At 42.2% G+C, this 20,000-nt stretch overlaps 1 protein-coding gene across 1 annotated transcript in view; it reads right to left on the bottom strand.

The window, feature by feature from the left end:
* Positions 1 to 20,000, bottom strand: part of LOC138681613 (pecanex-like protein 2) — a 1,209,413-nt gene that overhangs the window by 833,139 nt on the left and 356,274 nt on the right. Inside the window, exon 9 of the mRNA XM_069769269.1 lies at positions 8,496 to 8,641. Coding sequence (XP_069625370.1) covers positions 8,496 to 8,641 — 146 coding nt within the window. The remainder of the gene's footprint in view (positions 1 to 8,495; positions 8,642 to 20,000) is intronic.

Here is a 20,000-nt window from a genome sequence, read left to right as displayed (position 1 = left end):
GAGTTTCCGTCTCGAAATACGAGAATCCAAAATCTTCCCCACCACATACTCCAACTCCCCCTCAACCAACAGCGGGGCAGGAGGATCAACGGATGGAACCACAGGCGCCACGTATCTCCGCAACGACAACCTATGGAACACATTATGGATGGCAAAAGAAGCAGGAAGGGCCAATCGAAATGACACAGGATTGATAACCTCAGAAATCTTATACGGACCAATGAAACGAGGCTTAAACTTAGGAGAGGAAACCTTCATAGGAACATAACGAGACGACAACCAAACCAAATCCCCAACACGAAGTCTGGGACCCACACAGCGCCGGCGGTTAGCAAAACGTTGAGCCTTCTCCTGGGACAATGTCAAATTGTCCACCACATGAGTCCAAATCTGCTGCAACCTATCCACCACAGTATCTACACCAGGACAGTCCGAAGACTCAACCTGCCCTGAAGAGAAACGAGGATGGAAACCAGAATTGCAGAAAAACGGCGAAACCAAAGTAGCCGAGCTGGCCCGATTATTAAGGGCAAACTCAGCCAACGGCAAAAAGGACACCCAATCATCCTGATCAGCAGAAACAAAGCATCTCAGATATGTTTCCAAAGTTTGATTAGTTCGTTCGGTTTGGCCATTTGTCTGAGGATGGAAAGCCGAGGAAAAAGACAAATCAATGCCCATCCTAGCACAAAAGGATCGCCAAAACCTCGAAACAAACTGGGAACCTCTGTCAGAAACGATGTTTTCCGGGATACCATGTAAACGAACCACATGCTGGAAAAATAATGGCACCAAATCAGAGGAGGAAGGCAATTTAGACAAAGGTACCAAATGGACCATCTTAGAAAAGCGATCACAAACCACCCAAATGACCGACATCTTGTGAGAGACGGGAAGATCCGAAATAAAATCCATAGAAATATGCGTCCAGGGCCTCTTCGGGACCGGCAAGGGCAAAAGCAACCCACTGGCACGAGAACAGCAGGGCTTAGCCCAAGCACAAGTCCCACAGGACTGCACAAAAGAACGCACATCCCGTGACAAAGACGGCCACCAAAAGGATCTAGCCACCAAATCTCTGGTACCAAAGATTCCAGGATGCCCAGCCAACACTGAACAATGAATCTCAGAGATAACTCTACTAGTCCATCTATCAGGGACAAACAGTTTCTCCGCTGGGCAACGGTCAGGTCTATCAGCCTGAAATTTTTGCAGCACCCGCCGCAAACCAGGGGAGATGGCAGACAAAATTACCCCCTCTTTGAGAATACCCGCCGGCTCAGGAACACCCAGAGAGTCAGGCACAAAACTCCTTGACAGGGCATCAGCCTTCACATTCTTAGAGCCCGGAAGCTACGAAACCACAAAATCAAAACGGGAGAAAAATAACGACCATCGAGCCTGTCTCGGATTCAACCATTTGGCAGACTCGAGATAAGTCAAATTGTTGTGATCCGTCAAGACCACCACGCGATGCTTGGCTCCTTCAAGCCAATGACGCCACTCCTCGAATGCCCACTTCATGGCCAACAACTCTCGATTACCAACATCATAATTACGCTCAGCAGGCGAAAACTTTCTAGAAAAGAAAGCACATGGCTTCATCACCGAGCCATCGGAACTTCTTTGTGACAAAACAGCCCCTGCTCCAATCTCAAAAGCATCAACCTCAACCTGAAACGGGAGCGAAACATCTGGCTGGCACAACACAGGGGCAGAAGAAAAATGACGCTTCAACTCCTGAAAAGTCTCTACAGCTGCAGAAGACCAATTGACCACATCAGCACCCTTCTTGGTCAAATCAGTCAACGGTTTAGCAACACTAGAAAGATTAGCGATGAAGCGCCGATAAAAATTAGCAAAGCCCAGGAACTTTTGCAGGCTCTTTACAGATGTCGGCTGAGTCCAATCGTAAATGGCCTGGACTTTAACAGGGTCCATCTCGATAGTAGAAGGGGAAAAAATGAACCCCAAAAATGAAACCTTCTGAACTCCAAAGAGACACTTTGACCCCTTCACAAACAAGGAATTCGCACGAAGGACCTGGAACACCATTCTGACCTGCTTCACATGAGACTCCCAATCATCCGAAAAGACCAAAATATCATCCAAATATACAATCAGGAATTTATCCAGGTACTCTCGGAAGATGTCATGCATAAAGGACTGAAATACTGATGGAGCATTGGAAAGCCCGAATGGCATAACCAGGTACTCAAAATGGCCTTCGGGCGTATTAAATGCTGTTTTCCATTCATCGCCTTGTTTAATACGCACAAGATTATACGCCCCTCGAAGATCTATCTTGGTGAACCAACTAGCCCCCTTAATCCGAGCAAACAAATCAGACATCAGCGGCAAAGGATACTGAAATTTGACTGTAATTTTATTAAGAAGGCGGTAATCAATACAAGGTCTCAAAGAACCATCTTGGCCACAAAAAAGAACCCTGCTCCTAACGGTGATAACGACGGGCGAATATGGCCTTTCTCCAAGGATTCCTTTATATAACTCCGCATAGCGGCGTACTCGGGCACAGATAAATTGAACAATCGGCCCTTAGGAAACTTACTACCAGGAATCAAATTAATTGCACAATCGCAATCCCTATGAGGAGGTAGGGCACTGGCTTTGGGCTCATCAAATACATCCCGGTAATCCGACAAAAACTTCAGAAGGAGTGGAAGACGAAATAGACAAAAATGGAACATCACCATGTACCCCCTGACAACCCCTGCTGGACACAGACATAGATTTCCAGTCCAATACTGGATTATGAACCTGTAGCCATGGCAACCCCAAAACGACCACATCATGCAGATTATGCAACACCAGAAAGCGGATATCCTCCTGATGTGCAGGAGCCATGCACATGGTCAATTGGGTCCAGTACTGAGGCTTATTCTTGGCCAAAGGCGTAGCATCAATTCCTCTCAATGGAATAGGAAACTGCAAGGGCTCCAAGAAAAAACCACAGCGCCTAGCAAACTCCAAGTCCATCAAATTCAGGGCAGCGCCTAAATCCACAAATGCCATAACAGAATAGGATGACAAGGAGCAAATCAGAGTAACGGACAATAGAAATTTAGACTGTACCGTACCAATGGTGGCAGACCTAGCGAACCGCTTAGTGCGCTTAGGACAATCGGAGATAGCATGAGTGGACTCACCACAGTAAAAACACAGCCCATTCCGACGTCTGTGTTCTTGCCGTTCAGCCCTGGTCAAAGTCCTATCACATTGCATAGGCTCAGGCCCATGCTCAGGCTGCTCAGATAGTACCGCCAAATGGTGCACAGCTTTACGCTCACGCAAGCGTCGATCGATCTGAATGGCCAAAGACATAGACTCATTCAGACCAGCAGGCATGGGAAATCCCACCATGACATCCTTAAGGGCGTCAGAGAGACCCTTTCTGAAGATTGCTGCCAGGGCACATTCATTCCACTGAGTGAGCACAGACCACTTTCTAAACTTCTGACAATATATCTCCGCTTCATCCTGACCCTGACACAAAGCCAGCAAGATTTTCTCTGCCTGATCCGCTGAATTAGGTTCGTCATAAACCAATCCAAGCGCCAGGAAAAACGCATCAACATCACGCAATGCCAGATCTCCTGGCGCAAGGGAAAATGCCCAGTCTTGAGGGTCACCACGTAACAGAGAAATAATGATCTTTACTTGTTGAACAGGGTCACCTGAGGAGCGAGGTTTCAAGGCAAGAAACAATTTACAATTATTTTTGAAATTCAAGAACTTAGATCTATCACCAAAAAACAAATCAGGAATTGGAATCCTAGGCTCTGACATCGGATTCTGAACCACAAAATCTTGAATGTTTTGTACCCTTGTAGTGAGATTATCCATCCAAGAGGACAGACCTTGAATGTCCATATCCACACCTGTATCCTGAACCACCCAGAGGTAAAGGGGAAAAGAGAGACAAAACACACTGCAAAGAAAAAAAATGGTCTCAGAACTTCTCTTATCCCTCTATTGAGATGCATTAGTACTTTGGGCCACCTGTACTGTTATGACCTGGTGGTCAGGACAATAATGGACCTGGTGGTTAAGAGCACACGGAATGACCTGATAGTTACTGATATTAAGGACGAGCTCTGGGACGTGGGAACTCTGCTGACCGCAATCCCTAATCCTATCAAACACACTAGAAATAGCCGTGGATTGCTCCTAACGCTCCCTATGCAACTCGGCACAGCATAAGTAACTAGCTAGCCCTGAAGATAGAAAAATAAAGCCTACCTTGCCTCAGAGAAATTCCCTAAAGGAAAAGGCAGCCCCCCACATATAATGACTGTGAGTAAAGATGAAAATACAAACACAGAGATGAAATAGATTAAGCAAAGTGAGGCCCGACTTACTGAACAGACTGAGGATAGGAAAGGTAGCTTTGCGGTCAGCACAAAAACCTACAAAAAGACCACGCAGAGGGAGCAAAAAGACCCTCCGCACCGACTCACGGTGCGGAGGCGCTCCCTCTGCGTCCCAGAGCCTCCAGCAAGCAAGACAACAATGAAAATAGCAAGCTGGATAGAAAAATAGCAAACCAAAGAAAAACAAGCAGGAACTTAACTTCTGCTGGGAAGACAGGTCACAAGAACGATCCAGGAGTGAACTAGACCAATACTGGAACATTGACAGGTGGCATGGAGCAAAGATCCAAGTGGAGCTAAATAGAGCAGCCAGCTAACGAATTAACCTCGTCACCTGTGGAAGGAAACTCAGAAACACCCACCAGAGGAAGTCCATGGACAGAACCAGCTGAAGTACCATTCATGACCACAGGAGGGAGCCCGACAACAGAATTCACAACAGCTTGGGTTCGGGTGCGACAAGGCACGGATGTATGCCCAGAGTGGCCAGGGCATATAGCACCATTTCAGTGTGACATAGTCGCCGAGGCACGGGTAAGGGTAGGGAGGAAATGGTACCTAGTGCCTGAAGGCAGGTACTTAGGTCTCGGGTTAGCTGAGGGGTTAGAGAACCCAAAATAAACAAGGTTGACACCACCCAAAACTGGCCCAAATCTACTGTTAGACAGGAAAGTGGGTGTGTCTTCTGGAATGGAGACTGGAGAGGTGGGTTGTCACGCAACAAAGTATGGATGAGAAATGCAAAGGGGAAAAGGGGACGATGCATGCATCAATCTGTGGTCCGGTCCCTACTTTGGTTTCAGGGCTAGGGTTAGGGCTAGGGTTATGGTCGGGGCTAGGGTTAAGGCTACAGTTAGGGTTGGGGCTAAAGTTAGGGTTAGGGTTGGGGCTACATTTACGGTTGGGAATAGAGTTGGGATTAGGGTTAGGGGTGTGTCAGGGTTAAAGGTGTGGTTAGGGTTACCGTTGGGATTAGGGTTAGGGGTGTGATTGGATTAGGGTTTCAGTTATAATTGGAGGGTTTCCACTGTTTAGGCACATCAGGGGCTCTCCAAACGCGACATGGCATCCGATCTCAATTCCAGCCAATTCTGCGTTGAAAAAGTAAAACAGTGCTCCTTCCCTTCCGAGCTCTCCCGTGTGCCCAAACAGGGGTTTACCCCAACATATGGGGTGTCAGCGTACTCAGGACAAATTGGACAACAACTTTTGGGGTCCAATTTCTCCTGTTACCCTTGGGAAAATACAAAACTGGGGGCTAAAATATAATTTTTGTGGGAATTTTTTTTTTTTTCACGGCTCTGCGTTATAAACTGTAGTAAAACACTTGGGGGTTCAAAATTCTCACAACACATCTAGATAAGTTCCTTGGGGGGTCTAGTTTCCAATAGGGGGTCACTTGTGGGGGGTTTCTACTGTTTAGGTACATTAGGGGATCTGCAAACGCAATGTGATGCCTGCAGACCAATCTATTTAAGTCTGCATTCCAAATGATGCTCCTTCCCTTCCGAGCTCTGCCATGCGCTCAAATGGTGGTTCCCCCCCACATATCCGGTATCAGCGCACTCAGGATATATTGGACAACTTTTAGGGTCCAATTTCAACTGTTACCCTTGGGAAAATACAAAACTGGGGGCTAAAAAATAATTTTTTGTGGGAATTTTGTTTTTCTTTTCACGGCTCTGCATTATAAACTGTAGTAAAACACTTGGGGGTTCAAAATTCTCACAACACATCTAGATAAGTTCCTTGGGGGGTCTAGTTTCCAATATGGGGTCACTTGTGGGGGGTTTCTACTGTTTAGGTACATTAGGGGCTCTGCAAACGCAATGTGACGCCTGCAGATCATTCCATCTAAGTCTAAATTCCAAATGGCGCTCCTTCCCTTCCGAGCCTTCCCATGCACCCAAACGGTGGTTCCCCCCCACATATGGGGTATCAGCGTACTCAGGATAAATTGGACAACAACTTTTGGGGTCCAATTTCTCCTGTTACCCTTGGGAAAATACAAAACTGGAAGCTAAAATATAATTTTTGCGGGAAAATTTTTATTTTTTTATTTTTACGGCTCTGCATTATAAACTTCTGTGAAGCCACAGGTGGGTCAAAGTGCTCACCACACATCTAGATAAGTTCCTTAAGGGGTCTACTTTCCAAAATGGTGTCACTTGTGGGGGGGTTCAATGTTTAGGCACATTAGTGACTCTCCAAACGCAACATGGCGTCCCATCTCAATTCCTGTCAATTTTGCATTGAAAAGTCAAACGGCGCTCCTTCTCTTCCGAGCTCTGCCATGCGCCCAAACAGTTGTTTACCCCCACATATGGGGTATCAGCATTCTCAGTACAAATTGTACAACAATTTCTGTGGTCCAATTTCTTCTCTTACCCTTGGGAAAATAAAAAATTGGGGGCGAAAAGATCATTTTTGTGAAAAAATATGATTTTTTATTTTTACGGCTCTGCATTATAAACTTCTGTAAAGCACTTGGTGGGTCAAAGTGCTCACCACACATCTAGATATGTTCCTTAGGGGGTCTACTTTCCAAAATGGTGTCACTTGTGAGGGGTTTCAATGCTTAGGCACATCAGTGGCTCTCCAAACGCAACATGGCGTCCCATCTCAATTCCTGTCAAATTTGCATTGAAAAGTCAGACGGCGCTCCTTCGCTTCCGAGCTCTGCCATGCGCCCAAACAGTGGTTTACCCCCACATATGGGGTATCGGTGTACTCAGGACAAATTGTACTACAACTTTTGTTGTCTATTTTCTCCTGTTACCCTTGGTAAAATAAAACAAATTTTAGCTGAAATAAATTTTTTGTGAAAAAAGTTAAATGTTTTTATTTAAACATTCAAAAAATTCCTGTGAAACACCTGAAGGGTTAATAAACTTCTTGAATGTGGTTTTGAGCACCTTGAGGGGGTGCAGTTTTTAGAATGGTGTCACACTTGGTTATTTTCTATCATATAGACCCCTCAAAATTACTTCAAATGAGATGTAGTCCCTAAAAAAAAATGGTGTTGTAAAAATGAGAAATTGCTGGTCAACTTTTAACCCTTATAACTCCCTAACAAAAAAAAAAATTTTGTTCCAAAATTGTGCTGATGTAAAGTAGACATGTGGGAAATGTTACTTATTAAGTATTTTGTGTGACATCTCTCTTATTTATTTGCATAAAAATTCAAAGTTGGAAAATTGCAAATTTTTAAAAATTTTCGCCAAATTTCCATTTTTTCACAAATAAACGCAGGTAATATCAAAGAACTTTTACCACTATCATGAAGTACAATATGTCACGAGAAAACAAAGTCAGAATCACCAAGATCCGTTGAAGCGTTCCAGAGTTATAACCTCATAAAGGGACAGTGGTCAGAATTGTAAAAAATGGCCTGGTCATTAACGTGCAAACCACCCTTGGGGGTAAAGGGGTTTAGTTTGAGCACAGGCTGGCTGACAAGAGACTACATCTCCCATCAGTGGCTCCTGCTATTACTGTTATTAGTTACAGCAGACATAACCTGATGGGACTAGTAGTCTTTCAGGTGGGCCACAGTATCTCTGCGGGGTCATGCTGACATCTGAGAACATGACCCCGCAGTGATCTGACTGACGGTAACATTACTGCAGATCAAAGCAGCCTCGCCGGTATTTCCCATGCTGTCACACAGATAACAGCATGGGAAACACCATGGAAGCTATTTTTGCTGCGAATTTGATTGACTCACTTGAATTTAATGGTTGAAAAATGCTAAAAATCTGCACAAAGAATTTACATACTGCATGAAAAGACGCACTGCAAATACTCAAGGAAATGTACTGATCATGTGCACAGTACTCCAGGACTTTCAATGAATCAGCTGACATAAAGATTCCATAGTGTTTTTGGTCCACGCAGCAATAACGCATCGAGTGCACACTGCCTTGTAGATGTTCAATAATAAAATTAATCAGCAAAAATACAAATTGACTCATAATTGTGCACACAGAGAAATCTGGAGGCAGAAAAATGAAAAACTTATGGCTCACAGAATATGGTGGTAAAGACTATTTAAAGACATTTAGAAGAATGTAGTTGTAATATTCCTAAACCAGTACTTACTTGTCCAGCAGTGCCAACAATGTCAATCTGTCACACCAAACTTTGATCCATTTACCAGGAAAAATGTGAAACTTATAAAACGCCTTTTTTTGAAAACTTGTCACTGATTTGACATTAGATGATTTTTCAGATTCATTACTTAAGGACTGCAAGAGAAACAGACACTGATTATCATAATTGACTGTTAATGAGTAACTGTTTTTCTTATTTTTTGCCATAAATCAAGGATAGTCTATTGATAAGCAACTTTAGGAAAAAAGATTAAGAAACCACACAACTTGCTTCAACATGCAGTGAAAATCTTAATTAAATAATGTGTGCTAAAACAATTTATTCATATGTTTATTTGTACTGTATGTCATATAGGACTTTGTGATGTTTTATTGTCACCGTTCAGAAGACAAGTTTTTCCATCCAAACGCCAATATGAATGCTTACTTCTTGCTGGAGTGAGAATGAATTGTACTGATAATCTACTGAATAATATTTGTTGACTGTTTCTTTAGGAATGGAAAATTAAGCTATTTTTTTTACCACATTCACCGTGTAGTGTAAATGACAACTTTATTAGGTTAAAGTGATAAGATTATGGCAATACCAAATACGGTACATTTATTTTTTTATTACTACTTTTGCTCAGATGCAGCCAGTCTTCTCTTCTGTGTTTTAATTTTTTCCTCACCTGATTTCAAGAGCCATAACTTTTTTCAGTCAATATAGCCATGTGAGGCAAATCAAGAAATACGGTAAAAGAAAGGAATTGGCTCCAGTAAATTAGAATGGGATCCTCCTGTGTGTATTTGGTCCAATGTCCAAAGCCCAAAAAATATCAGCTAACCAGTTTCGAATGGGAAAAAGGCATTACAATGTGTCCAATAAAAAAAGAAAGCTATCGGCACTCACCAATGTTCATAAAAAGTGTTTCTATACTTCAAATCCTCCTTAAAACCATCTTTGTAACAAGGGGAGCATGGAAAAGATGAGGGCGGCAGGTGCAACAGAACAGACAATGGCTGTTTTGCACTGGATTGTGCTTCAAAGCGCACTTCAGAGCAAAGTCACCATTGTCTGTTCTGCTGCAGCTGCCACCCTAATTGGTGAGTGCCACTAGCTTTTTTCTTTATTGGGCATAGCCATAGGAGTGCTAGTTATTTGTGGGATGGGTTACACTTTTGAATGAAACCATTCATTTTATGATATAATCTACAGGAAAATGGAAAAAAAATCCAAGCAACACCTTGGTAGCGTGAATGCTTTCAGGATGCTTTACTGTTGTCATTACACAGGACTGAAGGTAGCAATCACTTTTTCTTCTCCCGATAATCATATTTCCAGATGTTTTAAACCACCTGAAGGAGGCTTCATAAGAGAAAATAACTGCTAAGACCTAAGCTGTCCAATCCTTGGACTTCCTGCAAATTTATTTTCTCTGATGAAGCCCCTTCAGACTGTTAAGGACATCTTTAAATTTGATAGAGAAGAAAAAGTGATAGCTAGCTACCCTATGTCCTGTTTCATGCCAGCAGTGAAGCATCCTGAGGCCATTTATGTGTTTTTGCTTTTCATCCAAGGGAGTGGACTCAGTTTTACCTAAGACCACAGTCAGGAATAAAGCATGCTATCTATATATCCAACAAGAATAACTTCTCCCAACGATCCAGGAGCAACTTCATGATGAATAATGCTTTTTACAACATGATGGAAAAACAAACAAAAAAAAAAAAACACAAAATTGAGCTTAACTTAAGTTGATACACATGCAGAGGTTAAACGCATGTTCACATTGGCCACAAAACATTAAAACCTACAAGAGAAAAAAGTAAAAACGAAAACCCTGATGTAACTAAGTAAAAAAGCAAAAGTGCATTTTAATAATAATAATAATAATAATAGTTTTTAGTAATACTGTTTTTTGATTTAAAAAAAATAGCACAAAAGCCATCCCACCTCATCACGGTAACTCTGATTTTTTTTTTCTCTGTATTGTTGCATTCTGTCCAACCCGGGGTGTGGCCTCCCTGTTTCTGAGCTTGAGACTGTGTAAGGCTTCCCCAGTCTAGTGTTTCACTGGTTGGGCCCAGTCCTTTCGTCTGCCCTTATTCACACTGAGGTCAACATTGACACACGGTAAAGTTTTAATATTAGACAGTGTAGGACTGTCCCGATCAGAGTTACCGTAACGAGGTAGGATGGCTTTTGTACTATTTTTAGATAAAAAAACAGTATTACTAAAAACTCTGTGTTATTTAAATGCACTTTTGCTTTTTTACTTAGTTACATCAGGGTTTTCGTTTACTTTTTCTTTTGTAGGTTACAACATAATGGAGCAGCAAAAACACAGAATTTATGATACATCCCAAGCACTGATTAGGCAGGAATAGGTTATCATTAGTCATGGTTTGGCTAAGAAGCTGATATCCAGCATAGCAGGGTGAAATTATAGAAGTCTTGAATAATAAGGGTCAATACTAAAAATATTAGTCTTTGCATTAACTTGATGTATTTGTTAATAAAAGTTTAAAGACAATTGTCTAAACACTGAAGCAGGGAATATTGTGAAAATCAAAATTTGTGCCACTCTCAAAACTTTTGGCCCACAATCGTATGTATTATGCTTGGTTCTGTTTTCATATCTATGTAGTAGGTTTTAATATCAGAACTGTGTAGTACGCATGGTTCTTTTATCAGAACTACAGTATGTACTAATCTTGGTTTTGTTACCATATCTATGTAATAAGCTTAGTTCAGCTACCATACAGTGGGTATAGAAAGTATTCATACCCCTTTAAATTTTTCACTCTTTGTTTCATTGCCCCATTTGCTAATTTCAAAAAAGTTAATTTGTTTCTCATCACATGGTCATAAGTATTTAGACCCTTTGCTTAGTATTGAGTAGAAGCACCCTTTTGAGATAGTACAGCCATGAGTCTTCTTTTCACATCTGGATTTGGGGATCCTCTGCCATTCTTCCTTGCAGATCCTCTCCGATTTGGTCAGGTTGGATGGTGAATGTTGGTGGACAGCCATTTTCAGGTCTCTCCAGACATGCTTAATTTGGTCTAGGTCAGGGCTCTGGCTGGCCAGTCAAGAATGGTAACAGAGTTGTTCTGAAACCACTCCTTTGTTATTTTAGCTGTGTGCTTAAGGTCATTGTCTTGCTAAGGTCCAGAGCCCTCTGGAAGAGGTTTTCATCCAGGATATCTCTGTACTTGGCCACATTAATGTTTCCTTCAATGGCAACCAGTCATCCTGTCCCTGCAGCTGAAAAACACCCCCAACAGCATGATGCTGCCACCACCATGTTTCACTGTTGGGATTGTATTGGGCAGGTGATGAGCAGTCTCTGGTTTTCTCCATGCATACCGCTTAGAATTATCACCAAAAAGGTCTATATTCATCTCATCAGACCAGAGACTCTTATTTCTGGTAGCCTGGCAGTCCTTCATGTGTTTTTAGCAAACTCAATGTGAGCTTTCACATGTCTTGCACTGAGGAGAGGCTTCCATCAGGCCACTCTGCCATAAAGGCCTGACTGGTGGAGGGCTGCAGTGATAGTTATCCACTACTTTTGGATCCTTCAAAAGAAACCTGAAAACCCACCTCTTCAAGGAAGCTTACAGCCTGTAAAGACCACACGGCCACCTCAACACCATTGGAGCTACTGCAACCCTCGACCTACTGTCTCCTTCCCCATAATCCTGTAGAATGTAAGCCTGCAAGGGTAGGGTCCTCTTCCCTCTGTACCAGTCTGTCATTGTTAGTTTTGTTTACTGTAAGTGATATTTGTATTCTGATATAACCCCTTCTCATGTACAGCACCATGGAAATAATGGTGCTATATGAATAAATAATAATAAAAATAATAATAATAATAGTTGACTTTGTGAAACTTTCCCCCTTCTCCCTACTGCGTCTCTGGAGCTTGGCCACAGTGATCTTGGGGTTCTTCTTTACCTCTATTACTAAGTCTCTTCTCACACAATTGCTCAGTTTGGCTGGATTACTAGGTCTAAGAAGACTTCTGGTGGTCCAAAACTTCTTCCATTTAAGGATTATGGAGGCCACTGTCCTCTTAGGAACCTTGAGTACTGCAGAAATTCTGATGTAATGTTGGCCAGATCTGTGCCTTATTACAATTCTGTCTCTGAGCTCCTTGGCCAGTTCCTTTGACCTCATGATTCTCATTTGGTCTGACATGCACTATGAGCTGTGAGGTCTTATATAGACAGGTGTGTGCCTTTCAAAATCAAGTCCTATCAGTTTAATTAAACACAGCTGTACTCCAATGTAGGAGTAGAACCATCTCAAGGAGGATCACAAGTAAATGGACAGCATGTGACTTAAATATGAGTGTCTGAGCAAAGGGTCTGAATACTTATGACCATATAATAATTGAGATTTTCTTGTTATTGAATTTGCAAAAATTACATTTCAGTTTTGTTTTCAGTCAAGATGTGGTACAGAGTGTACATTATTGTGAAAAAATGAACTTTTTTGGAATTTATCAAATGGCTGCAATGAATACTTTCCGTACCCACTGTGTCTATGAAATAAGCTTGGTTCTGTTACCATATCTATGTAATAAGCTTGTTCTATTATGTGTTAGATCTTTAGTGAAGATACTTTTATATAGAGTTTATTTGATGCATTGAGTCCACTTCATGGTGTGTTTGCTACAATTGACTATTACCAGATTACTTTTTGGGTTGCTGATGGTCCACATCTAAGACAGTCAGACAATTATATGTTATAGGCTTATTATTTATCAATAATAGTGTGGGCTTCATTACACCACTTTTGGCTAATGCTCAAAAATTAACAATCTCTGTTCCCTATAAATAATTGTGTGGTGCTAATACTTAACACTGAATAAATTAAGATGTTTTAAAACAATTTGTTTGCATTTTTTACTATTTGCATATCATGAACATATCTATAAATCCTGTGGTTTTCATAATTCAATATCTTCTCTTTCTTGGTGCTACAATTTCAATGTTACAGGGAACGTGTCTCAATTTATATTTTTAATTAACTATTGATTATGTAATCAATTACGGTATTTGTAATACAAAATGAAATGTCATCTATTAACATGTATTTATTTAATACCTTTTCTGCAGTTGCTGGTAAAGCCAATTTTATTTGCTGGTTTGTAAGTGTCTGAGCCTGACACTTTTATTCATCAAATATGGCAGCACTTGGACAAAAGAGACTTTGGTCAGTATCTTACTGCATCTCCTACTCTGTGGCTGCCTCCAGCAGGGAAATTGGCATGCTCCCTGGGCTGCCCAGTTCACATCTGTGGGGGGAGGTGGGTGGCATTTGTTGTTCTGAACTATGATTTCCCCATGTCACCGCTCACAGTGTTTAATATGAGTGGTGACTCGAGATGCTGGGATGTGGGGAGTGGTAAGCAGAGAATCAGGGCCGGGAGTGAGCAGTGGTTGGCAGCCTGACATTGTATTACTGTCAGGCTACCGAACTCTTTTCACTGCTGGAGAAGTCACCACCACAGCGCTGCTTTGAGTAGTGCGACCAGGACTTCTTAAAGGGGTGAGAACATCTTGGTAGCCTGGGATTAATAGCACAAGACCAGGCTGCCAACCTGTGCTCACCACTGCGATCACTGCATTGTTCAGAACACAGCAGTGTAATCATCATGCTGTTGTGCTCTGAACACTTGTGATCTTTTTTTAAGTCACTTGTTTATCTCTTTATGGTTATTGTAACCCTGTAGATCATGAAGGTAGACTCTTTTGCTCTCACAAGTTTTGGCTTAACTAAAGCTTCTTTCACACTTCCGTCTTACAAATCTGTACAGGATCAGACTAGACATTGAAATGATGGATCATGTGCAGATTGTGGAAAACGTTGCACTGGGCCCGTCTTTCTGACGGACCCGTCGAGGCTATATGCACCTGTTGTGTATGCGTCTTCGCAGCAGTTTTCGAAAACGCATACACAACACAAACCAGGTTAAAAAAAAATAAAAAGTCGCAGTATTCTCACCTACCGGCGTTCCCGCGCAGCAGTGCTCCAGGCAGCTAGCGTTCCTAGGAACGCCGGTAGGTGAGAATATTGCGATTTTTTATTATTTTTAACATGATATCTTGTTACTATTGATGATGCATAGGCAGCAGCAATAGTAAAAAGAGAAAAAGAGCCAGCGAGAGAGAATTTCCCTGACGGGAAATTCTTCCACGCATGCTGTCTTTAAAAAGGCGGGACCTGTCGCTGGATTCCTGCTTTTCACAGGCAGCGATGCATCCTGCGCCCATAGGCTACTATTGTAGCCAGTGACGGGCAGTGCAGGATGCGTCGTTGACCGATTTTCCGTCGGGCAGAAAAAACGTTCCTCTGAACGTTTTCTCTGCCTGACGGATCGTTTTTTTAATGCAGGACCCAGTGAAAGATGGATGAAATGGATGGCCATCCGTCACAAATCGTCGCTAATACAAGTCTATGAGAAAATGCAGGATCCTGCAAATTTTTTTGCAGGATCCTACTTTCTCAAAAAACGACGTATTGTGATGGGAGCTGAAAGATGGAAGCGTGACAGAGGCCTAAAAGGACTTATTTTCTGTTGTGAGTCAGGTATCTGCTTCCTTCTATCCACAGTACATGTGCATAGTATATTAATGGATGGATCACATGTATTCCTTTTACTTCATTGACTTTGATGGTATACACTGTTGTTATACTCTCTCTCTGTCTCGCTTTCTCTATACTTACATGGATCTCCCAACATTATGGTTGTAGTTGTTCGTTTTTCCTTTTTTAGGAGTTTCATGTATAGAAATAATTTTTTAAACATATATTACAATTTTTGTTCTGAGCTGTTAATTCAAATTGTACTATGGATATGTTTAACCCCTTTCCAACATCGGGCATATATTTACACGGATGTCGGACTCCCTCTCTTTCATGTGGGCTCTGGCGGTGAGCCCACATTTTTCATGGCGCATGTCTGTTTTGAACAGCTGAAATGTGCTGGGAACAGCCACGGATGGAATTGCGATCCACCCACGGCCATTAACCCATTAAATGCCGCTGTGAAATGCTGACAGCGGCATTTAACAAGCTCTTCCAGCAGTCACGCCAGAAAGCCGCCCACCAGTGACCCCGCCACGTGATCGGGGGTCACCAGTGGGTTGGCATGACAACCAGAGGTCTCCTGGAGACCTCGATGGTTGTCAGAGCCGGCTTGCTGTGAAAGCCGCCAAGTGGTCGGCACTCATAGAAAGTGAGTAATTCAGCTACATATAGGCGATCTGATCATCGCCTCTATGTAGCTGAGCCGATCGGGTTATGGCATCCTTTAGTCTCCCATGGAGACTATTGAAGCATGCCAAAAGTTAAAAAAAAAATGTTTTTAAAAATATTAAAAAAAATATATAAATGTTCAAATCTTTCACCCCATTCAAAATAAGACAATAAAAAAAAACATACACAAATTTGGTATTGCCGAGTTCAGAATTACCCGATCTATCAATAAAAATTAAGGATTAATCTGATCGCTAAACGGCGTAATGAGAGCAAAAGTCAAAATGCCAGAATTATGTTTTTTGGTCGCTGCGACATTGCATTAAAATACAATAATGGAAGATCAAAAGATCGTATCTGCACCAAAATGGTATCATTAAAAACATCAGCTCAGCATGCAAAAAATAAGCCCTCACCCAATCCAAGATCACGAAAAATGGAGATGCTATTGGTATCAGAAGATAGCGCAATTTAAAAAAAAAAAAGTTTGGAATTTTTTCACCACTTAGATAAAAAATAACCTAGACATTTTTGGTGTCTATGAACTCATAATGACCTGGAGAATCATAATGGCAGGTCAGCGTTAGCATTTAGTGAACCTAGCAAAAATGCAAAACTAAAAAACAAGTGTGGGATTGCATTTTTTTGCAATTTCACCACACTTGGAATTTTTTTCCTGTTTTCTAGTTCACGATATGGTAAAACCAATGGTGTCGTTCAAAAGTACAACTTGTCCTACAGAAAACAAGCTCTCGGAAGAAGGGGAGCGAAAAACAAAAAAACGCAAAAACGAAAATACTTCCGGGTGTTAAGTGGTTGGTTAATGTGATTTCATTCAAGCAGATGATATGATACGTATCCATGCACTATTTTCTTTTCTGCAATATTGTGACATGAACAGCACATGTTTTTTTTTGTTCTATGATAATTATTTTATATTTTGTTATATGTTTTTATTTATAAGACTGATGAAGGTCTAGTTTTGCCCGAAACGTTTATCTATTTTGTCTGGAAATTCCTGTAATAAAAAATACTATTTTCATTGATAACATCAATACGAGTGCAAAGTTTCTTAACACCGTGCTCTGAACACTGACTGAGCTCTGCTATGTCAGTGTAAGCCTCATTCAGATGCCCCTGCATTACAGACATCTGAAGGAGGCTTTATGCTGTCATAGCAGAGTCATATACAGTGCCTTGCGTAAGTATTCGGCTCCATGGAACTTTTCAACCTTTTCCCCACATATCATGCTTCAAAGATACCAAATGTAAATTTTTGGTGAAGAATGAACAACAAGTGGAACACAATTGTGAAGCTGAACGAAATTTATTGGTTATTTCAAATTTTTGTGGAAATTCAAAAACTGAAAAGTGGGGCGTGCAATATTATTCGGCCCCTTTAACTTAATACTTTGTTGCGCCACCTTTTGCTGTGATTACAGCTGCAAGTCGCTTGGGGTATGTCTCTATCAGTTTTGTACATCGAGAGACTGAAATTCTTAAGGTACCTTCACACATAACGATTTCGTAAACGATATTGTTGCTTTTTGTGATGTAGCAACGATATCGTTAACTAAGGCCTCTTTCACACTTCAGTCTTTTGGCGTCAGTCACTACCGACATAGTGACGGATTGACGGATCCGTCACAATTGTTGCGAAAACGGTTCTAACGGATCCGTTTTTTTGACGGATCCGTTACTTGGGGGTTGTCTGGGAGAAGTATCTACTTTTTGGAGCATGCGCAATTGAAAAAACGGATTGGGGCGACGGATCCGCCGAAAAAACGGTTGCGGCGGATCCGTCGCCCATAGGCACCCATTCTATGGAATGGCGGACGCGACGGATCCGTCGCGATCCGCCATTTCAGCGTTGACAAAAAACGTTCCAATGTCCGTCTATTTTCAGAAAACGTCCGCCAAATTTCGACGGATCCGTCGCATGGCGGATGGAACGGACGACCATCCGTCACAATCCGTCACTAATGCAAGTCTATGGGAAAATAACGGATCCGTCAAAAAAAATGACGGATCCGTTATTTGAGGAAAATGGCGGTTTTAGACTGACGCCAAATAACTGAAGTGTGAAAGAGGCCTAAATCGTTATGCGTGACAGCGACCAACGATCAGGCCCCTGCTGGGAGATCGTTGGTCGCTGGGAATGATCAGGACCTTTTTTTTCGCCGGTGATCACCCGCCGTCATCGCTGGATCGTCGTGTGCGACGCCGATCCAGCGATGTGTTCACTGGTAACCAGGGTAAATATCGGGTTACTAAGCGCAGGGCCGTGCTTAGTAACCCAATGTATACCCTGGTTACCATTGTAAAAGTTAAAAAAAACAAACAGTACATACTTACATTCCGGTGTCTGTCACGTCCCCCAGCGTCAGCTTTCCGCACTGACTGTCAGCGCCGGCCGGCCATAAAGCAGAGCACAGCGGTGACGTCACCGCTGTGCTCTGCTTTACGGCCGGCCGGCGCTGACACAGTGCAGGGAAGCTGACGCCGGGGGACGTGATAGACACCGGAATGTAAGTATGTACTGTTTGTTTTTTTAACTTTTACAATGGTAACCAGGGTAAACATCGGATTACTAAGTGCGGCCCTGCGCTTAGTAACCCGATTTTTACCCTGGTTACCAGGGGACTTCGGCATCGTGTGACAGCTCTCCAGCGACCACACAATGACCTAAACAGCGATCGGCATCGTTGTCTATATCGCTGCAGCGTCGCTAAATGTGACGGTACCCTTACCCATTCTCCCTTTTCAAACAGCTCGAGCTCAGTGAGGTTTTATGGAGATCATTTGTGAACAGCAGTTTTCAGCTCTTTCCACAGATTCTTGATTGGATTGAGGTCTGGACTTTGACTTGGCCATTCTAACACCTGGATACGTTTATTTGTGAACCATTCCATTGTAGATTTTGCTTTATGTTTGGGATCATTGTCTTGTTGGAAGACAAATCTCCATCCCAGTCTCAGGTCTTTTGCAGACTCCAACAGGTTTTCTTCAAGAATTGTCCTGTATTTGGCTCCATCCATCTTCCCATCAATTTTAACCATCTTCCCTATCCCTGCTGAAAAAAGCAGGCCCAAACCATGATGATGCCACCACCATGTTTGACAGTGGGGATGGTGTGTTCAGGGTGATAAGCTGTGTTGCCTTTACGCCAAACATACTGTTTGGCACTGTTGGCAAAAAGTTTGATTTTGGTTTCATCTGACCAGAGCACCATCTTCCACATGTTTGGTGTGTCTCCCAGGTGGCTTGTTGCAAACTTTAAACAACACTTTTTATGGATATCTTTGAGAAATGGCTTTCTTCTTGCCACTCTTCCATAAAGGCCAGATTTGTGCAGTGTACGACTGATTGTTGTCCTATGGACAGACTGTCCCACCTCAGCTGTAGATCTCTGCAGTTCATCCAGTGATCATAGACCTCTTGGCTGCATCTCTGATCAGTCTTCTCCTTGTTTGAGATGAACGTTTAGAGGGACGGCTGGGTCTTGGTAGATTTGCAGTGGTATGATACTCCTTCCATTTCAATATGATCGCTTGCACAGTGCTCCTTGGGATGTTTAAAGTTTTGGAAATCATTTTGTATCCAAATCTGGCTTTAAACTTCTCCACAACAGTATCACAGACTTGCCTGTTAGGTTCCTTGGTCTTCATGATGCTCTCTGTGCTTCAAACAGAACCCTGAGACTATCAAAAAGCAGGTGCCTTTATACGGAGACTTGATGACACACAGATGGATTATATTTATCATCATTAGGCATTTAGGACAACATTGGATCATTCAGAGATTCACAATGAACTTCTGGAATGAGTTTGCTGCAGCAAAAGTAAAGGGGCCGAATAATATTGCACGCCCCACTTTTCAGATTTTGAATTTCCACAAAAATTTTAAATAACCAATAAATTTTGTTCAACTTCACAATTGTGCGCCATTTGTTGTTGATTCTTCACCAAAAGTTTACATTTGGTATCTTTATGTTTGAAGCATGATATGTGGGAAAAGGTTGAAAAGTTCCAGGGAGCCGAATACTTTCGTAAGGCACTGTATCTCATCCCATCATCTTTGAAACAGACCTCAGAGACATGTATCTAAACCCATCATGTGTGATACAGCCTGCAGAGTAACATATCTAATCCCATCATGTGTGATACAGCCCGCAGTGCCATGTATCTAATCTCCATCATGTGTAATAAAGCCTGCAGAGCAGCGTATCTAAACTCATCATGT

This window comes from Ranitomeya imitator, chromosome 5 (assembly GCF_032444005.1).
Source record: "Ranitomeya imitator isolate aRanImi1 chromosome 5, aRanImi1.pri, whole genome shotgun sequence".
Lineage (NCBI taxonomy): Eukaryota > Metazoa > Chordata > Amphibia > Anura > Dendrobatidae > Ranitomeya > Ranitomeya imitator.
Note: the sequence above shows the minus strand (reverse complement) of the source record. Positions and strands in the feature narration are given on the sequence as shown.